The sequence below is a fragment of the Scyliorhinus torazame genome, chromosome 9, assembly GCF_047496885.1.
Source record: "Scyliorhinus torazame isolate Kashiwa2021f chromosome 9, sScyTor2.1, whole genome shotgun sequence".
Classification (NCBI taxonomy): Eukaryota; Metazoa; Chordata; class Chondrichthyes; order Carcharhiniformes; family Scyliorhinidae; genus Scyliorhinus; species Scyliorhinus torazame.
In genome coordinates this window covers 116,384,290-116,403,782 of record NC_092715.1, presented here as the reverse complement: position 1 = coordinate 116,403,782, position 19,493 = coordinate 116,384,290, and the positions used below count along the sequence as shown (strand labels likewise).

Below are 19,493 nucleotides of genomic sequence, written 5' to 3'. Positions count from 1 at the left end.
CAGATGTCAAAACTTTCTGGGCAGTGTAAGAAAAATGGGACGGAAGAATGTAGTTTGGAACAAAATAAACAGAGTAAAGTAAACATATAAAAAATATAGGTAAAGGAACATGAGGGAATATCAGAGTGCTTTTAAAAGCTTGAAAATAGCATGCACACACAAGGTCAAAAGTTTGATAAAATTTGAGAAATAGCAGGCATAGGAAAAGATCATTAAGAAAGTTACAGTTTTTAAAATCAACAGGAACTATCTATCAAAAAATGAGAATGGCTGAAATAGACAAAGATAGAAACAGTTTAACGGGTTTTTTAGACTTTGAGCAGAATGCACGTGTTTTTGAAATGTATGGCAGTCTTGGGCATGGTGCAAAATCGCGGTTTTAAATGTAACACATTTATTTTGTTAAACATGAGACAATGCTTTGTAATTGACATGTGCTGGAGAGATTAATTAAAATGTATAAAATCTTGGAACGCCAGTTGCAAAAGTCAGAGAAGCTGAGGAGAGAGAGAAAAGGGGAAGAGACAGGCCGAGCCATTCTGTTCGAATTTATTCTTAGATTTAATTCGACTCAGCTCATCGGTCCATGGGAATCGGAAGACGCTGGAAGACCAAAGAATAAGAACAACCACAAGCTATCAAGACAGAAGAAAAATCGTTAATAAAGCTCCTGAAGTCTGATCAACTAAAAGAGACTTTTAAATATGAAGTAATTTGTTAAGATTTTGTAAAAGCAAATAAAAATAAGATTTTAAATTTAAACCTGAAATAGTGGTTTATTAAAAATCTAAACCTGAAATAGTGGTTTACCCATAAGACTCACCTATACGTCCTCAACAGATCCAGACCCTTAAAGGACATTGAGTGGTAAGTCAGTTAGAATTCTTCCTTGTAGATTAGGGATCCTATAATAACTTGAAATATAGTTTGAAATAGATTAGTTCCCATCTGTTATCAGCAAGGGCATCTAAGGGATAGAAGACCTTAGAGTGGCCAACTAGTTAAGAAGTTATAGGATATAGTAATTCAGAAAGGATTAATATCATTAGTCTTAATGAATGTTGAGCATAAAAACACAGCAGGGATGCTCCCAGATTCCTATTGATGAACAGCATTCCCACTTATATAACCTCTACACCACTGAAAGGAAAATTGTCTGCAGTAAAATGTAACATGCATAATACATAAAATGTAATCTGGCATTATATATACAATTACCAACACTGTCCTCACATTCAGATATGTGTTTTGACAACAAGCACAGGAGGCTGGATTCTCCCAAAATGGGGCTATGTCCCCACGCTGGCATAAAAACACTGGCGTTTCACTCCGAAGATCCCTGAAGAAAGTTTGAGCCGATTCACTTACCTGCAGGGGGCTAGCAGGGACCCAGAGTAATTCACGTAGCTTTAGCTGTGGATACGGGCCCCCACACTTCAGGTTTAGAGTCCACGCATGCGCACGGCGGCAGCCTCCAGCAGCCGCGCCGATCGCCATGGTGGATCCGGACCGCGGAGGCAGCTGCAAGACGTAGACTTCCCTGATCGGCTGTGCGCCCTTGCCCCCGGCCTGCCCAATCTGTCCCCCGCCACCCATAAGGCAGCCCTCCGCGGTGCCCGATCACCCCCGCCCTCCACCAGGGTGGCTGCGGACTCACGCGAGAGTCCCGACCGGTCATAACATGTTAGTTCCACGCCGTCAAGAATTCGGCCGGTCGGGAGCGGAGGATTGCTGGGCGGACCTCTGGCAATGACCCTGCAGCCACGCAGAGTAATTTGCGAAAACGCCGACTCTCGGGTCCCAGAGAATCGCTGGATCGGCGCCGCCCCCGATTTTGGCGCGAAAGTTGAGTCTCTGCTCTGGAGAATCCAGCCCAAGATATTTCTTGAAGAACTTCTGGATAAACTCGGAATTTCTTCTTTTTCCTTCCTTGTTTCTTTTTTAAATTGCAAGATTGACAAAAGAATTTTGTTAAGCAGGAATAGAACTTACAACCAATGTGTCAGAGGGAACAATGCTACCAACTCCACCAAAGTAGAAGTAAAGTAATGATGGGTTGAACCATTAGGAAATATCTGATAGACAGAAAATGGCTGAAACAGGATCGTCCTGAAGTAGAACGACGGAATGCAAACGGGAGAATTCAGAAATCTCCACAGAAACATGGTAATGTCTCAACATGGCACTCTCCTCACAGTGACGTTCTTTTTAAAAAAATTTAGTGTAACCAATTCATTTTTTCTAATTAAGGGGCAATTTAGCATGGCCAATCCATCTACCCTGCACACCTTTGGGTTGTGACGAAACCCACGCAAACACAGGGAGAATGTGCAAACGCCACGCGGACAGTGACCCAGAGCCGGGATCGAACCTGGTACCTCGGCGCTGTGAGGCAGCAATGCTAACCACTGTGTCACCGTTGCCCTTCTCGCAGCGACATTCGGTCTTGGCCATTGCACACTTCCACAGGAACTTGGCAAATTGCACAATGGCTCTCTTCCACAGGAACAGGGTAATGCCTCTCACAGATTTACTGCCAACACGAAATCTTATGCCAGAATTTCTTTGCTGGCTCAATATATCGTTATGTCAATAAGGGGAAATGTTTTCAAGTGATGGGGTTTCAGCACATGAGAATGAGGAAGCAGAAGGGAGACAATACAAACTGCTATGTATAGTTTAATATGTTATATTTCATAGCTAAACTAAGAAAAGTCTAACAGACCCCAACAGCATATACACATCTTTCTGCCAGCATTATTCCTATGTATAAACATTAGCTCTGGGAGACGCAATTGAATAGCCAACTCAGGAATTGTGTGTCAAACTCCGTCTCTGTGGTCGGCACGGCAGTGCAGTCGTTTGCACTGCTGCCTGACACCGCCGAAGCCCCGGGTTCGATCCTGGTCGCGAGTCACTGTCCATATGGAGTTTGCACATTCTCCCCATGTCTGCCTGGATCTTACTCCCATAGCCAAAGGTGTGCAGGGCAGGTGGCTGGGCCACTCTAAATTGCCAGTTAATTGGAAAAATGTTTTAAAAAGGAAGCCGGGAACAAATGAAAGGGGAGTGAGTGCTGATCACTGCATTGCTGAGATGCCAGTAGAAGCACTACTGTTGATTCCCACTGTTCTTCATTCATCTATATGTTAATATGACTTTGGGGTGTAACCTGAACCAAATAGTATGTCTTACACTTGTTCATTCCTTGAATCTCTACAAATACTTGATACCTTGGCACAAAATGCCAAGTTGTTTTAGTTTAAAATTTTGTTTTTATTTTCCAATTAAGGAACAAAAGAACAAATTTGTTATTGATCATTACTTCATTTAAATGAATAGAGCTGTGGAAAAGCATGGAGTGTGAATGATCACTGGAAAGCCAAGCTATCTCGGTCTCCAAGATGCTGGTCTGAAATCTAATTTACATTTGTTAGCCCTACATCCTGTCATTTTAGCCTCTTAAGGACCAGGGTTAGCTCTGCAATAGCTGTAGAAACATGTGTTAAACGGAGGTCTGAAATCTGAACAGCGTTCTTTGCATCTTTTTCCATTTTAAAATTTTATGCAAATTTTACTTTCACAATGCTCAACTCTCTGAGCAATATCTTTCTGAAAGCATTTTGTTTTAAAAGGTGTGACAGATGCAACAATTTATTTTTAACATCATGTTAACAAATACTCTGATTGCTGAGAGAATGCACTCCACAAATTGTATGGCAGGCAATATCTTGATTTGCAATTTTCAGCTCTTGATATTAGTATTACAAATAAATAGATTCCAGTAACATTTTGCACAGACATTGAAGAGAAACTTTGAGGAATTGGTGAAGTGACCTCAGTGTTGCTCATGTGTACTTCCACATGGCCAATTACAGAGCAGCACAATTAGAGGACAGGAAGCAAGCTGCCGAACAGCTTATTAGCCGATTTGGTTAGTGTAGCCACCTGGGTTGGCCAAGTCCAGGTTTAAAATGGAGAACAGCAAAGGCTGAAGGGAAATTCAGCCCACACAGGCAGAAACCAGCAGGTTCAAGTTACTGTGTATTAAACTCTGCAAAAGCCCAGACAGCATCGATACAAGCAGCCATCTGCATAATAATGTAGCAGCCATCTACATACTAATAAGCGATCCCCGGGAACAATCGCAACATTTGGGACAAACAAAGCTAAGCCAGACTCCCCGGCGCCAGCAGGAGCCAACACAAAAGAGGTTAACGGACACCTCCAAACCGCCTATCGATAAGGGAACCGCTCCAGTATTGGAGAAATCGAACCAAGCGATTGGAACGAAGTCCAATCACCTGGAACCAGGTACAGGGTCCGCCCCGAAAGGCGGGAAGCCCCTGGGAACTATAAAGTTAAGCCCCCATGTTCAAATCGTTCTTCTTGACCGGGTCACTCAGCAACGCGAACCAACTCTTGACCGTGACCGATTCAACTGCCGCCGATATCCAGTAAGTCTTACTTCAACGCTCGCTACGAGATAGGCGCTCCTAGCTACCAATCCATACCAACTTCGAATCCCGCAGACTCAGAACCCGCACGAAAGGCCATTTGTTCCCCTGACCTGGTGGGCCAGTCCAAAGCTAAGTATAGGCCTGTTAGTCGTAGAAGTAGCTTAGACGTAGAATTTGTGCATGAGTAGCGATTACTGTGTATAATAAATGTGCTTTGATTTGAATCTTACTAATCGGTGTATTGAGTTATTGATCATTACTTGAACTTGAACCTCGTGGTGGTATCATAAAGATACCTGGCGACTCGAGAGCAAAGGTTATAAAACAGAGCCAATTGAACCAACCAAAAGTTAGCAACATTAGGGAATAGTTTTTATACAATCTAAAAGACACGTAAATTTTTTAAAAATGTTAATTTTATAAATCAGATCAAAACCTAAGTACTAAGAAACTGAACAGTTCAGCAGTTCTTAGATGAGCTGCAATTTCTGACAGTGGAGGAGGGGAAGTTGCATGGGTTGGGGGCACCGATAGGCTGAGGGAAGTGATGGACTGTGTGGGGACTATGCAGTCGAGAAAGGCACCGGGCCCAGACGGGTTCCCGGCAGAACTTTATAAATAGTTTGGTTCGGATTTGGGACCCCAATTAGTTGATATACAATGAGTCGTTGGATGGGGGTGGGGGAAAGAGAGAGAGAGAGAGAGAGAGAGAGAGAGAGAGAGAGAGAGAGAGAGAGAGAGAGAGAGAGAGAGTACCCCCACCCCGCACCATGTTGTCTCAGGCTTCTATCTTGCTTATTATTAAAAAAGGATAAGGGCCTAGAGTGGTGTGGCTTATACCGCCCGATTTCGTTGTTGAACGTGGATGAGAAGGTGTTGGCGACGCGTATAGAGGATTGTGTGTAGGGGGTGATGGGAGAAGACCAGACCAGGTTCGGGAAAGGGTGGCAGGTGTCCAGAGATTATTGAATATGATCATGATGTTGCCAGGGTGTCGTGGAGATGGTAGTATCGATGGACGCAGAGAAAGCGTTTGACCTGGTTGAATGGGCGTACTTGCTTGAGATATTAGGACGATTTGGGCTAGGGCAGGGATTCCATAGATTGGGTGAGGCTGCTGTAGTAGGCCCCTAAAGTGAGTGTCCAAATGAATAACGCACTTTGGATTACAATGGGGGACGGGGCAGGGGTGTTCGTTTTCTTCGTTGCTTTTTGCCCTAGCGATTGAGCAGTTGGCTATTGGCATTCAGGGCCTTGATGTGGGGGGGGGGGGGGGGGGCATTGTGAGAGTGGGGGGTGGAGCACCTCGTCTTTTGTACACAGACAATCTTCTGTTGTATATTTCAAATCCAGTGGAGAGTTTGATAGGATTATGGGGATCTTGGGAGAGTTTAGTCTGTTCATAGGGTATAAGCTGAACATTGGAAAGAGCAAAGTGTTCTCGATCAACGCACAGGGGCAGGGGAGGAGCCTGGGGAAGCTGGCGTTTCAGCTGGTAGTGGCAAGCTTTCGGTATCTGGAGATACAAGTGGCACAGAGCTGGGCGCAACTGCTCAAGTTGAACTTGGCGAAATTGGTTCAGGGAATGAAAGAAAACTTTAAGAGGTGGGATGTTTTGCAGTTATCATGAGCTGGGAGGGTCCAGATGGTAAAATGACGGTGTTGCTGAAGTTTTTGTTCATCTTCCAGAACATTCTGATTTTTGTGCCCAAGACCATTTTCTGGAGAGTAAATAAAATGATCTCAGAGTTCATAGAATTTACAGTGCAGAAGGAGACCATTCGCCCCATCGAGTCTGCATCGGCTCTTGGAAAGAGCACCCCACCCAAGGTCAACACCTCCACCCTATCCCCATAACCCAGCAACCCCACCCAACACGAAGGGCAATTTTGGACACTAAGGGCAATTTATCATGGCCAATCCACCTAACCTGCACATCTTTGGACTGTGGGAGGAAACCGGAACACCCAGAGGAAACCCACGCACACACGGGGAGGATGTGCAGACTCCGCACAGAGTGACCCAAGCCGGGAATCCAACCTGGGACCCTGGAGCTGTGAAGCAATTGTGCTATCCACAATGCTACCGTGCTCCCCTCTAAACAGTTTCTGGAGGGATGACTGAAGTGCTAGGACGATACCCAGATATATTCCAGCGGGTTTGGGGAAGAAAAAGGGGCCGTAGCCCGTATCCAAGTCGAACCAGGAGCCACGCCGTGCTATATCCACAATGCTACCGTGCTGCCCACAACAGAAAACCTCATCAAAGGGCTCGTCCTGGATTTGAACCCGGGACCTCTGGAAAATTTTGAAATCGCGACACCCAAAGCGAGAATCATACCCCTAGACCAATGAGTCCCTCAAATGAAAGTGGAGAATGTAGGAGTTTATATGGGCGGTAAGGTTGCCCGGACTTGGAGGGTGTTCTTCGAGCGGGACAGTCAATGAGGGGAGCTGGTGTTGCCAAATCTGCAGAATTATTAATGGGCAACGAACATCGCAAAGGTGAGGACGTGAGCGGTGGAGGAAAGTTCAGTGTGGAGGCCGATGGAGGAGGCCTCGTGTAGGGGGACCAGTGTGAGGGCATTACTGCTGGCACTTCTCCCATTCGCGGTGGCTAGGGACTCCACAAACACTGTGGTTGTGGCAATGTTGAGGGTGTGAAACTAGTGTCAGCAGCACTTCAAAACAGAGGGCATATCCCTGTGGATGCTGATTTGCGAGAACCGCAGGTTTGTCCCAGGTGGGGTGCATATGGGGTATGGTAGCACAGTGGTTAGAACTGTTGCTTCACAGTGCCAGGGACCCAGTTCTATTCCCGGCTTGGGTCGCTGTCTGTGCAGGAGTCTGCACATTCTCCCAGTGTCTGCGTGGACTTCCTCCGAGCGCTCCGGTTTCCTCCACAAGTCCCGAAAGACGTGCTGTTAGGTAATTTGGACATGCTGAATTCTCCCTCTGTGTATCCAAACAGGCGCCGGAGTGTGACGACTGGGGAATTTTCACAGTACTTCATTGCAATGTTATTATTTTTTTTTTTATAAATATGTTTTATTGAAAATTTTTTCCCAAACAACAATTTTTCCCCTCTTACAAAGCAAACGCAACAATAACAATACAGAAATTTTTAACAATACACAAGTAACAAAACCCCTTTATCTTTGACCTAAACTAAACTAAACCCCCCCCCCCCCCCCCCCCCCTCCCCCTCCCCCCCCTTCCCCCTGGGTTGCTGCTGCTGGTCATCTGTCTTCCCTCTAACGTTCCCCTAGGTAGTCGAGAAATGGCTGCCACCGCCTGGTGAACCCTTGAGCCGATCCTCTCAGGGCAAACTTTATCTGCTCCAGTTTAATGAACCCCGCCATATCATTTACCCAGGCCTCCAGTCCGGGGGGTTTCACCTCCTTCCACATGAGTAGGATCCTGCGCCGGGCTACTAGGGACGCAAAGGCCACAACGTCGGCCTCTTTCGCCTCCTGCACTCCCGGCTCTTCCGCAACTCCAAATAGAGCTAACCCCCAGCCTGGTTTGACCCGGGCCTTTACCACCTGCGAAATCACTCCCGTCACTCCCTTCCAATACCCTTCCAGTGCCGGGCACGCCCAAAACATATGTGCGTGGTTTGCCGGGCTCCCGCCACACCTCCCACATTTGTCCTCCACTCCAAAGAACCTGCTCAATCTTGCTCCCGTTATGTGTGCTCTATGTAGCACCTTAAATTGAATCAGGCTAAGCCTGGCGCATGAGGAAGAGGAATTTACCCTGCTTAGGGCATCAGCCCACATACCCTCCTCTATCTCCTCCCCTAGTTCTTCTCCCCACTTTCCTTTTAGTTCGCCCACCGACTCCTCCCCCTCTTCCCTCATCTCTCGGTAAATCTCTGACACCTTGCCCTCTCCGACCCACACCCCTGAAAGCACCCTGTCCTGTATCCCCTGTGTCGGGAGCAACGGAAATTCCCCTCACCTGTTGTCTAGTAAATGCCCTCACCTGCATATATCTCAAGAAATTTCCCCGGGGCAACTTATACTTTTCCTCCAATGCTCCCAAGCTCGCAAAAGTCCCATCTATAAATAAATTTCCCACCCTTCTAATTCCCAACTGGTACCAGCTCTGAAATCCTCCATCCATTCTTCCTGGGGCGAACCTATGGTTGTTCCTGATTGGGGACCCCACCAGGGCTCCCCGCACCCCTCTCTGTCACCTCCACTGTCCCCAGATATTCAATGTTGCCGCCACCACCGGGTTCATGGTAAACTTTTTAGGTGAGATCGGTAGCGGCGCCGTCACCAGCGCCTCTAAACTCGTCCCTTTACAGGACTTTCTCTCCAGTCTTTTCCACGCCGCTCCCTCACCCTCCATCATCCATTTACGTATCATTGCCACATTGGCAGCCCAATAGTAATCGCCCAAGTTCGGTAGTGCCAATCCTCCTCTGTCCCTACTACGCTGAAGGAACCCCCTCCTTACTCTCGGAACTTTCCCTGCCCACACCTATTTTATTAAAAAAGGTCTTGGTGATTAGTATAGGGAGACATTGAAATACAAATAAGAACCTCGGGAGGACCATCATCTTAATTGCTTGCACCCTGCCCGCCAGCGATAGAGGCTGCATGTCCCACCTCTTGAAGTTCTCCTCCATTTGTTCTACCAACCGTGTCAGATTAAGTCTGTGCAAGGTTCCCCAGCTCCTAGCGATCTGAATTCCCAGGTATCGGAAGTTTCTTTCAACTTTCCTTAGAGGCAAGCCTTCTATCTCTCTACTCTGGTCCCCTGGATGTATCACAAATAATTCACTCTTCCCCATGTTTAGCCTATACTCCGAGAAATCCCCGAACCCCCTCAAAATTTGCATAACCTCTATCATCCCCCCCGCTGGGTCCGACACGTATAACAATAGGTCATCCGCATATAACGAGACTCGGTGTTCTTCTCCCTCTCTAATCACCCCTCTCCATTTCCTGGAGTCTCTCAACGCCATGGCCAGAGGTTCAATTGCCAACGCGAACAACAATGGAGACAGCGGGCATCCCTGTCTTGTTTCCCTATATAGTCGGAAATACTCCGATCTATGTCGAAATTGCAATGTTATTATAAGCCTACTTGTGACACTAATGAAGATTATAATTATAAGTTTGGGGAGTGAGGACGGGTGGGGATAGAGTACTTCAGGGATCTGTTTATTGGGGGGAGATATGCAGAGTTCGAGGAATTGGAGGCAACATATCAATTAAAGGGAAATGGGATCCAGTACCTGCAAGTTTTGCACTTCATGAGAAAGGAACTGGCCTCGTTCCTGAAGCTGCCGGCCCTGGCACAACAGGATAAGATACTGTCCGAGGAGGAGATAGGAGAGGGCAGGGTGTCGGACATATATGGAGAATTGATGGAGAGAGAGAGAGAGCTTTGGTGGAGGGAGCAAGGTGCAGTTGGGAGGAGGAGCTTGGGGGGGGGGTTGAGGCTGGGTTATGGAGCGAGGCATTGCAGAGTGTGAATTTATCGTCATGTGCACGACTGAGTCTCATCCAGTTCAAGGTGGTATATAGGGTGCACAAGGCAGTATCCAGGATGAGCCAGTTCTTTGCAGGGATGGCGGACAGGTGCAGGCGGTGTGCAGGGGCTGGTGTACCACGTCCATATGTTCTGGGCATGTCCAAGGCGGCACGAGTTCGGTAAAGTATTTGCAGCAGACACATCGTCAAAATTCTGGTGGTGAAGGTGGTTCAGAGCCTGTGGACGGCAATATTTGGGGTGCCGGAGAATCCAAGAGTCCAGGTGGGGAGATAGGCCGATGTGTTGGCCTTTGTGACCCTGGCAGGTGGATATTGCTCGGGTGGCGGGACACGGAGCCACCTAGGCAGGGTGAGTGATTTAGCAGAGTTTCTGCACCTTGAGAAAATAATGTTCGCTATCATAGGTTTGGAGGAGGGATTCTCCCGGAGGTGGAGGCTGTTCACCGACTTTTTTTACGGAGGGGAAAGTGTCGGGGGGGGGGGTTCTTTTCTTTAGTTTGGAGTTTGTTCGGAGAAGAATTATGGGGTAGTATCGATGGACGCAGTGAAAGCATTTGACCGGGTTGAATGGGCGTACTTGCTTGAGGTATTGGGACGATTTGGGTTAGGGCAGGGATTCGTAGATTGGGTGAGGCTGCTGTTGGAGGGAGGAAAGGAGGCAGTTTGGTTATGGTGTGTGTTGATGTTGTTGCTGTTTCTCTTTGATTAATTTTTACGTGAAAGTGTCTTGAATAGAAATATTTTTTAAAAAGAAACCGAACAGCTGAAAGAACAAACGGAAAATTGTTGTCTATAATGTGATATGATATGCATACACCATTGCACACATTTAAAAGTTAACCAATAAATCAGTCAGAGAGCCTTTTCTTACTTACTTTGCCCAGTAATTCTCCGAGTGTTACATCGTCATGATTGAGAACCCATTTTTTGTCCTGCGTCAAAGTTAAAAAAAAGTGTATCAACAATCTGCATGCTATTACTTCAAGTACACATTTAATACCCAATGTAGAAAGGCATGTATTAAATGTCATATTGTAAAGTTCAAATTTTATGACAAGCTCATTGAGCGCATTTCAAGGAACATTATACAGTGATGTAATTTTGCATGTAACATAACAAATATGAAATACATTTTCATGCTTCAGAAATTTGACATTTTGCGGAACAATTTTTCTATTGAAAATCAACTTGTAAAAATGCTGCATGTATGAATCTGCATTCTGCAAATCTAATTGTGAAACTACAACGGCATTGGAACCAGAATGAAAGCCATAAAGGATGTAGTGTATGACTAAACCCATCTTTTACACAATTTTGTCAGTTTCATTTTTAATGTATGGCATGAGCAAATTACATTAGCAAGTTCCATTAGGTATGTCTTAATAATAATAATAATCTTTATTAGTGTCACAGGTAGGCTTACAATAACACTGCAATGAAGTTACTGTGCAATCCCCTCGCCGTCACACTCCGGCACCTGTTTGGGTACACTGAGGGAGAATTCAGAATGTCTAATTCAACTAACAACACGTCTTTTGGGACTTGGGGGAGGAAGCCGGAGCACCCAGAGGAAACCCACAGGAAGAACATGCAGACTCCTCACTGATGGTGACCCAAGCTGGGAATCAAATCTGGGTCCCTGGTGCTGTGAAGCAGCAGTGCAACCACTGTGCTACCGTGCCACCCTATACCATGTTCTTGGTGTTTGGGAGTGGGAGTTTTGGAGGCTAGACGGGGGGCATGAAGGGAGGGTACAATTTTAGGATTGGGTGCCTCCAATGTACACAGGGCATCCCCAAAGAATGCAGCCCCCCCCCCCCCCACCCCTTCTTCCCAACTTTTCACCAAATTGGTTGACAACCCAACCTAGTTTACGTAGCTGCTGTTATGGGCCAGGGTTTAAAAACTCCAAAGTATATTGTGGAGTTCACCTGACCTATGACTTTTTGTTGAATTTGGCTAGGATGAGCAAAAGGGCCTTCCCTTCAGTTGTGATTCAACAGTCTTCGTAGACATTTTAATCAAAATAAGCCTTATTCTAAGAACTTAGTTAACATTTATATGTAACCAAACAGCAAGAATTGTTATCAATTATAAACATAAAGACCCCACACAGCTACAGTAATCTATGTATAACCCTTAATGAATTCCCCCTCAACTGTTCCAATTCAGAAACAAAATCCCATAAATATAAAATGTAAATAAATATGTATATATATATATATATATATATCCAGAGTTAGATATTGAAGCTGGGTCTATGGCAATATTTAATATAGGGCGATATAGGCAACTCATTGAAAGGAGGGTAAAACGGTAATGGAAACAGGGTGAACACATAAAAATAGGAATACTGTTAGCGTGGAGGATAAGGACAAACCTTTCGGCTGAACTGATCAGTTAAAGTCTTAATTTCCATGTTGAAATTTCAATGAAATTCTATGTAGCAATTGTAATAAAGATGTTTTGAATTAGTTTGAATTAAATGAACATCTCTCATCTTTAATTTCCCATCAAATTACACTTTTAAGTGCACTTTGTATTTTTTCTTCCAGACTTAGAGGTAGTAGGAAATATGAATTCCAGTCACTTACAGCATTTATGATGAATTATTGATTTTGAAGACAAAACTGTTTTAGCATGTTAATGAGTTTCAAAGCCAACTCAGTAACATGCAGCTTCTCACATTCTCAATTATATTTCCCCCACCGAGTATAAATTACATTCCAGAACCAAATATACTCCCAAGCAGCAAATGCAAGAATAAAACTGCATTACAAGTTGGGGAAAAAAGCGTCACTAAAACCGTATATTTTAAGACTCGCTGAAAGACATGAAGCCTATAATTTAATACATCAGGTTTCCATAAAACATATGCATCCAGTTTTGTAAAAAAAACAAATTTAAATTTTAAGATCATTGGTTTCTTCAATAAGTCAATTGGTGGGCAGTAATATTTTAAGACAAGCAAGCAAAGTGCAATCCATCAGAGTCAGCATGGTTTTATGAAGGTAAATCACGTTTGACTAATTTGCTAGAGTTCTTCGAAGATGTAACATGCCACATGGATAATGGGCATCCTGTAGATTTAGTATAGCTACAGGACCAAAACTATACACAGTACTCCAGGTGTGGTCTCACTTCCACACGGCATTTGATGAGGTACTTCACAAAAAGTAAGCTCACATGGATTAGTGGCAATTCGTTAGCTTTGACAGAAGACGGACTAAGAAGGCAGAGAGTTGGGATAAATGGTGCTTTTTCAAGTTGGCAAGATGCAACTAGTGGGGTGTCACAGGGTTCGACTTTCGGCCCCCCAAATATTTACAATATATATTAATGACTTGAATGTATGAATAGAAGGTATGACAGGTTGAAAATCTCTCATCAAAAATGTGCGTATTGGATTTTGGAAGTTTTGGGATTTGTATATACACTGCGCATACGCAAGGCGCGCGTTGGGAACTGCGTGCGGGCTGCATGCCTTGGGAACTGCGCACGCTGAGAACTGCACATCGGCGGCGCGCATTGGGAACTGGGCGCAGGAGACGCGCGTTGGGAACTGCGCACTGGCGCCGTACATTCGGAACTGCGCATTGCCTGGAGCCTTGTGGGATTTCCCCACTCGTGACGTCACGTCACCTTCGAAAAAAGTGCGGATTTTGGAATTTTTTGTTTTTCAGGATGCTCAGCCTGGACATCCTGTTTGCAGATGACACTAAAATAAGTGGGATTTTTAAAAACAAATATTTATTAAAGTTTTTTAACACAATTTTTCTCCCTTACAAATAATAACCCCCCCCCCCCTCCTCGTAACAACAAAAAAAACGAGAAATCACGCAGAGCAAGATATATACATGGCAAAATGATATATTTACACAGCTTTGTACACTGGCCCTCACCCGTACGTGCCAGTTTCCCCAACCCTTGATGTTATCTCTTGCTCATCCACCCTCCCAGGCAGTCCCCCCCCCCCCCCCCCCCAAGGACGTCCCCCCCACCGTCCCCCCTCCCCCCCCGCCCAGGACGTCCCCTCCACCGCCCTCCCCCCCCCGGACGTCCCCTCCACCCCCCTCCACCCCCCCCCCCCCCCCCCCCGGACGTCCCCTCCACCCCCCCCCCCCCCCAAGGCTGCTGCTGACCGACCTTCCTCTAACGCTCCACGAGATAGTCTAGGAACGGTTGCCACCACCTGTAGAACCCCTGCGCAGACCCTCTCAAGGCGAACTTAATCCTCTCCAACTTTATGAACCCAGCCATATCATTTATCCAGGCCTCCAGGCTGGGGGGCTTCGCCTTCTTCCACATTAGCAAGATCCTTCGCCGGGCTACTAGGGACGCAAAGGCCAGAATGCCGGCCTCTTTCGCCTCCTGCACTCCCGGTTCGTCCACTACTCCAAATATTGCTAGCCCCCAGCTTGGCTTGACCCGGACTTTCACCGCCTGAGATATTGCTCCCGCCACTCCTCTCCAAAACCCCTCCAGTGCCGGGCATGACCAAAACATATGGACATGGTTCGCCGGGCTCCCTGAGCACCTTCCACATCTGTCCTCTACCCCAAAGAACCTACTCAACCTCGCCCCCGTCAAGTGCGCTCTGTGGACCACCTTAAATTGTATCAGGCTGAGCCTGGCACACGAGGAGGAGGAATTAACCCTACCTAGGGCATAAGCCCACAGACCTTCCTCGATCTCCTCCCCCAGCTCCTCCTCCCATTTACCCTTCATCTCTTCTACCAGCGCTTCCCCCTCTTCTTTCAACTCCTGGTGTATTTCCGACACCTTGCCCTCCCCGACCCATACACCCGAGATCACCCTATCTTGAACTTCTTGTGCCGGGAGCAACGGGAATTCCCTCACCTGTCGCCTCACAAAAAATAAGTGGGATATTAAGTTGCAGCAAAGAATTAAGAAATTTATAAATGAATATAGGTAGGATAGGTAGTGGGCCAAAATTTGGCTGATGGAGTTTATTTATAATAATAATACTAATAATCTTTATTATTGTCACAAGTAGGCTTACATTAACACGGCAATGAAGTTACTGTGAAAAGCCCCTAGTCGCCACATTCCGGAGCCTGTTCGGGTACACAGAGGGTGAATTCAGAATGTCCAATTCACCCAACAAGCACGTACTTCGGGATTTGTGGGAGGAAAGCGGAGCATCTGGAGGAAATCCACGCAGACACGGGGATAACGCACAGACCTCGCACAGACGGTGACCCAAGCAGGAATCGAATGTGAGTCCCTTGGCATCATACGTCACCCTCAGCTTCGCCGGGTATACCATACCAAATCGCACCCCCTTTTTGTACAGTGCCGCCTTCACTCGCTCGAACGCCACTCGTCTTTTTGCCAACTCCACCGTAAAGTCCTGATAGATCCGAACTGCAGCACCATCCCACTGCACCTCGCGCTTCTGCTACGCCCAACTTAACACCTTCTCCTTCATGCAGTACTCATGGAAGCAGATAATTACTGCTCTTGGCGGCTCATTCACCTTGGGCTTCGGCCTTAATGACCGATGAGCTCGGTCCAGCTCGTACCGGCATGGGTTCACACCCTCCCCCATAAGCTCTGCCAACTTCTTAGCAAAGTACTCTGTTGGCCTTGGGCCCTCTGTCCCTTCGGGCAAGCCCACAATTCTCAGATTGTGCCGTCTCGAGCGGTTCTCCAAGTCCTCGAGCTTTGCTCAGAGTCCTCTGCTGTTGACCTCTACCACCCTCTGCAGCTCGTCCCCCATCGAGGTGAACTGGTCGCTGTGCTGCGATACAGCCTCCTCCACATCCTTCATCTTCTCGCCCTGCTCTCTCACCTCGGCCGATGTCTTTGCCACAGCTACTCTCACCGGGGCGATTGCCTCCTCCACCAATGAGTTCAATGCGATCGCCGTCTCCTTCCTTAAAGCCTCCATGTGCCTCGCAAACTGCTTTTCCAGCTCCACCGCCATCACCTCGGTCATCTTTTCCACTGGAAGTAGTGTGGCCCCACCATACGGTCTGGCATACGCCATCTTGTCACTGCTTTTGCTGGCCTTCTCATTCAACGGCGAACCCGGGTTTTCTTCCTTCTTCCTAGCTGCTTTTCGCATCCACTAAAGTCTTATTATTTTTTCTTTCTTTCTTCAATCCAAAGATAAATAAATAATTATTTTAAAAAATTTTAAAATCAAAAAATCTGTTCCCCCGGGACCGGACTTCAAACTCCTCAAAAATCTATTTTCAGTGGGAGCCATCCAATGTGCTCTACTCCCCCTCTACATCGCGTTCTGGACTCGGGCCTGCCATCTCGATTGCCTAGTGTCCAGCTCTGCCCAAGCATCCGACCTCTGGATCGGTCCCCCCCCCCCCGCCCCCCTCCGGTCGCCGGACACTCCCGCGGGGCCCCTCACCGGCTCCAAACCGGACCGACCCGCCGCCCATCCCTCAGGCCCCAAAGGCCGAAGAAACTCAGGAAGAAAGAACAGGGAAACCCCTGAAAAAGTCCCAAATATCGCAGACTGGCGGGAACTTCTTCTCGACGCAGCCACTCCGCTCGCGAGCACCACCGGAAGTCCCTCTTGCCTCTTTTAAAGTGCTCCTTAATACCTAGCTCTTGGTCCAGGTTCACAGTCACCAGTCCTAACGTCTCCTTATGCGGCTCAGTTCAAAATTTCTCTCATGGACCTAGAGATGTTTTAGTATTTTAAAGACCCTGGGCTGGATTCTCCGATTTTGAGGGTCCGTGACTTTTTAGGTGGTAAAAATCGGCGGCGCCCCAGCATCGATCCTCTGACCAGTGAGGGGCGAGCAGTTGCGCCACGTAAAACACCCGGCCGCCACGAAATAAACAGCCAGAGAATTGCCGGGACCGTGGCCGCACAGCGACGACCTGCAGCGGTCGTGCCGTCCAACATGGCACCGGCTGTGCACGGACCCAACCTGTCAGATGTTGGCCCCCTGGACACCTCCTCGCCACCCCCCAGCAGTCCCCCTAGCCCTCGCTGAAGACTCCCCCCCCCGGCCAGCAGCACTGCTCCCGCCCGACTGAGGCGGCGCTGGACACTCAGCCCATCAGGAGCGGAGCATCGGGGGAGGGCCTTCTGGTGACATCCAGGGGGCGGAGCATGCACAACCTGCGTAAAACAGGCGCCTCCCCCGATTCGGTCGTAAAAATGGATTCTCTGCCCAATCGCCGATTACAAAATCGGTGTCGGGAAATGGAGATATAGGGGCTGGTTTAGCACAGTGGGCTTAACAGCTGGCTTGTAAAGCAGAACAAGACCAGCAGCGTGGGTTCAATTCCCGTACCGGCCTCCCCGAACAGGTGCCGGAATGTGGCAACTAGGAGCTTTTCACAGTAACTTCATTTGAAGCCTACTTGTGACATCAAGCGATTTTGATTTCATTTCAATCCTGCCCTCTATGTAAATGCAAGCTGTTGCTTCAACTGCATAAATATTATTGCCTGTTAAATTTCATAGAAAAGTTTACTACCTAGTTAACATGTCCTATCACCGAAACTTTGTTATCTTTTGCAAAATAAAATGAACTCAGGAAATAGCATCACTTATTAAAAAAGAAAATAATGCTCACAGAATATAATGATGTAATCAGAGTAGAATAACAGTTCAGCTAAGACTGTAAAGGAACAATCCACAGACAGGATTTTTACCCCAATATGGAGACAGGAGTAATGTCTCCTCCTGATCCCGCCTTCAAGTCTACACCTATGGGACCTATGGCCCTAAAGTAGCTCGCTAGATAACCCCAATCCCCTTTCATACCTCCTTAAGTCAACAAATGCACTAAGTTATTCATTCTGATATGATTAAAAAAAAGAAGAGTGGATTTCGTCTGGACATCTTTCGCCCCAAAAATGACAGTCATCAAGCTACTTATAATTGAAAATAATTGTTGTTATCCTATTAGCCACAAACTAGAAAAATACAAGTGCCATCTATATATTTTTTTAAATCCTTGTGCCCACCTTTTTGCCTCTCTTCCACATTTTCTTTCATATTCAACTTGTACTTAGCCTTTTTTCTAATGTGACATTATCATGGGAGGTTAGTGGTAATGTTAATGCACGATTAATCCAGAGCAAATGCTCTGGAGACATTTGTTCAAATCTCACCACAGCAGCCGAGGAAATTGAAATTCAATTAAATAATAAGATCTAGAATAAAATAAAAACAGAAAATGCTGGAAAAACTCAGCAGGTCTTGCAGCATCTGTGGAGAGAGAAACAGAATTATGTTTCTCGTCCATATGACTGAAGAGCACCTTTTAAAGTAAATATTTTATATTATGAATAGCCTAGAAAATCCTAGAACAGTGCAAAGGCAAAGCATCTCAGGATAATTGGACAAAAGAACCTATGGTTAGCAGTTTAGTTTTAAAGTGATCAGTTGCCTTGGGTGCGATTTAACAGGAAAAGTTTGAAGTGCCGTATCGGGCATGACTTCCTCGTGCTTTCCGACGGTTGAGCTGCGAAATCATGGCCTGTATTTATCGGCACTTAGTGCCAGGAATGATCCCCCACAAGCTTCATGGCAGAAATGCCTGCACACTAATTGATTTGCCTGCACCGTGCCCGGTAGTTTCCCAGTAACAAGGGGGTGCTTCTCATAAATGCTCCCTCTGAACACACTCCAGTCAGCACACAGACATGCCACCAGGAAGACCTGCTCCACGCTTCAGGGATGCCAACCTGGCCAGGCTGCTGGACACCGTGGAGGTGAGACGGGGCACTCTGTACCCCCAAAGGGGTCGGAGGGCTAATCACAGGGTCACCTGGGAGGCAATGGTAGAGGCCGTATTTGAAGGCAGGGAGTATTATTTTGAAACACCAGAAGAGGCCAATGACTTTATAAGGGACCATAAACTGGGGGAGAACTGAGAGTTGGTGTGAAATGGAGGAGTTATATCTGCAATGATTGGACGCTATGGCAATTTTATGTTGCCGGAGGGTGGTACTTTTTCCTTTGGGTAGTTATAAGCTTGTACGGGGGTAATCACTCCCTCCCATCATTTATGGAGTTTTTCTTTTTGGAGGTACGAATTGTGATTTTGGGTGTGGCAGAGTTGGAGACTAAGCTTGATTATGGGCTGAGAGGATGGCCATCATGGATGGGCCCGGTTTAGGTTGGGATTAGAGGAGAAAGAACCGGAGAGGGATGATGGCGGACGGGTAGAGAGGAGTGGAGGCGTAAGCCTCCGGTCAGAATTGTAACGTGGAACATCCGTGGGTTAAAAGGTCCGATTAAGAGGTCTTGGGTTTTTCACATCTGAGAAGTTTGAAGGCGGCCATGATCATTTTACAGGAGACGCACCTCTGGGTGAAGAATCAGGTTAGGTTGAGGAAGGGATGGGTGGGACAAGTATTTCACTCTGGGTTTGACTCAAAGTCATTGGGGTAGCCAATTTGTTGAACAAAAGGACGGGTTTGTGAGGGCCAAGGAAGTGTGAGGGGTAGATATGTGAGTGGGGTACTGGAGGGGGCGACGGTGGTGCTAGTCAACATATAGTCAACGTGCTGAATTG

General features: G+C 46.8%; 1 protein-coding gene across 2 annotated transcripts in view; it reads right to left on the bottom strand.

Annotated features, from left to right (window-relative positions):
• Positions 1-19,493, bottom strand: part of fer (fer (fps/fes related) tyrosine kinase) — a 414,420-nt gene that overhangs the window by 132,864 nt on the left and 262,063 nt on the right. For both annotated transcript variants that reach the window (XM_072516399.1, XM_072516400.1), the window contains exon 13: positions 10,845-10,901. In XM_072516399.1, the coding sequence (XP_072372500.1) occupies positions 10,845-10,901 (57 nt within the window). The remainder of the gene's footprint in view (positions 1-10,844; positions 10,902-19,493) is intronic.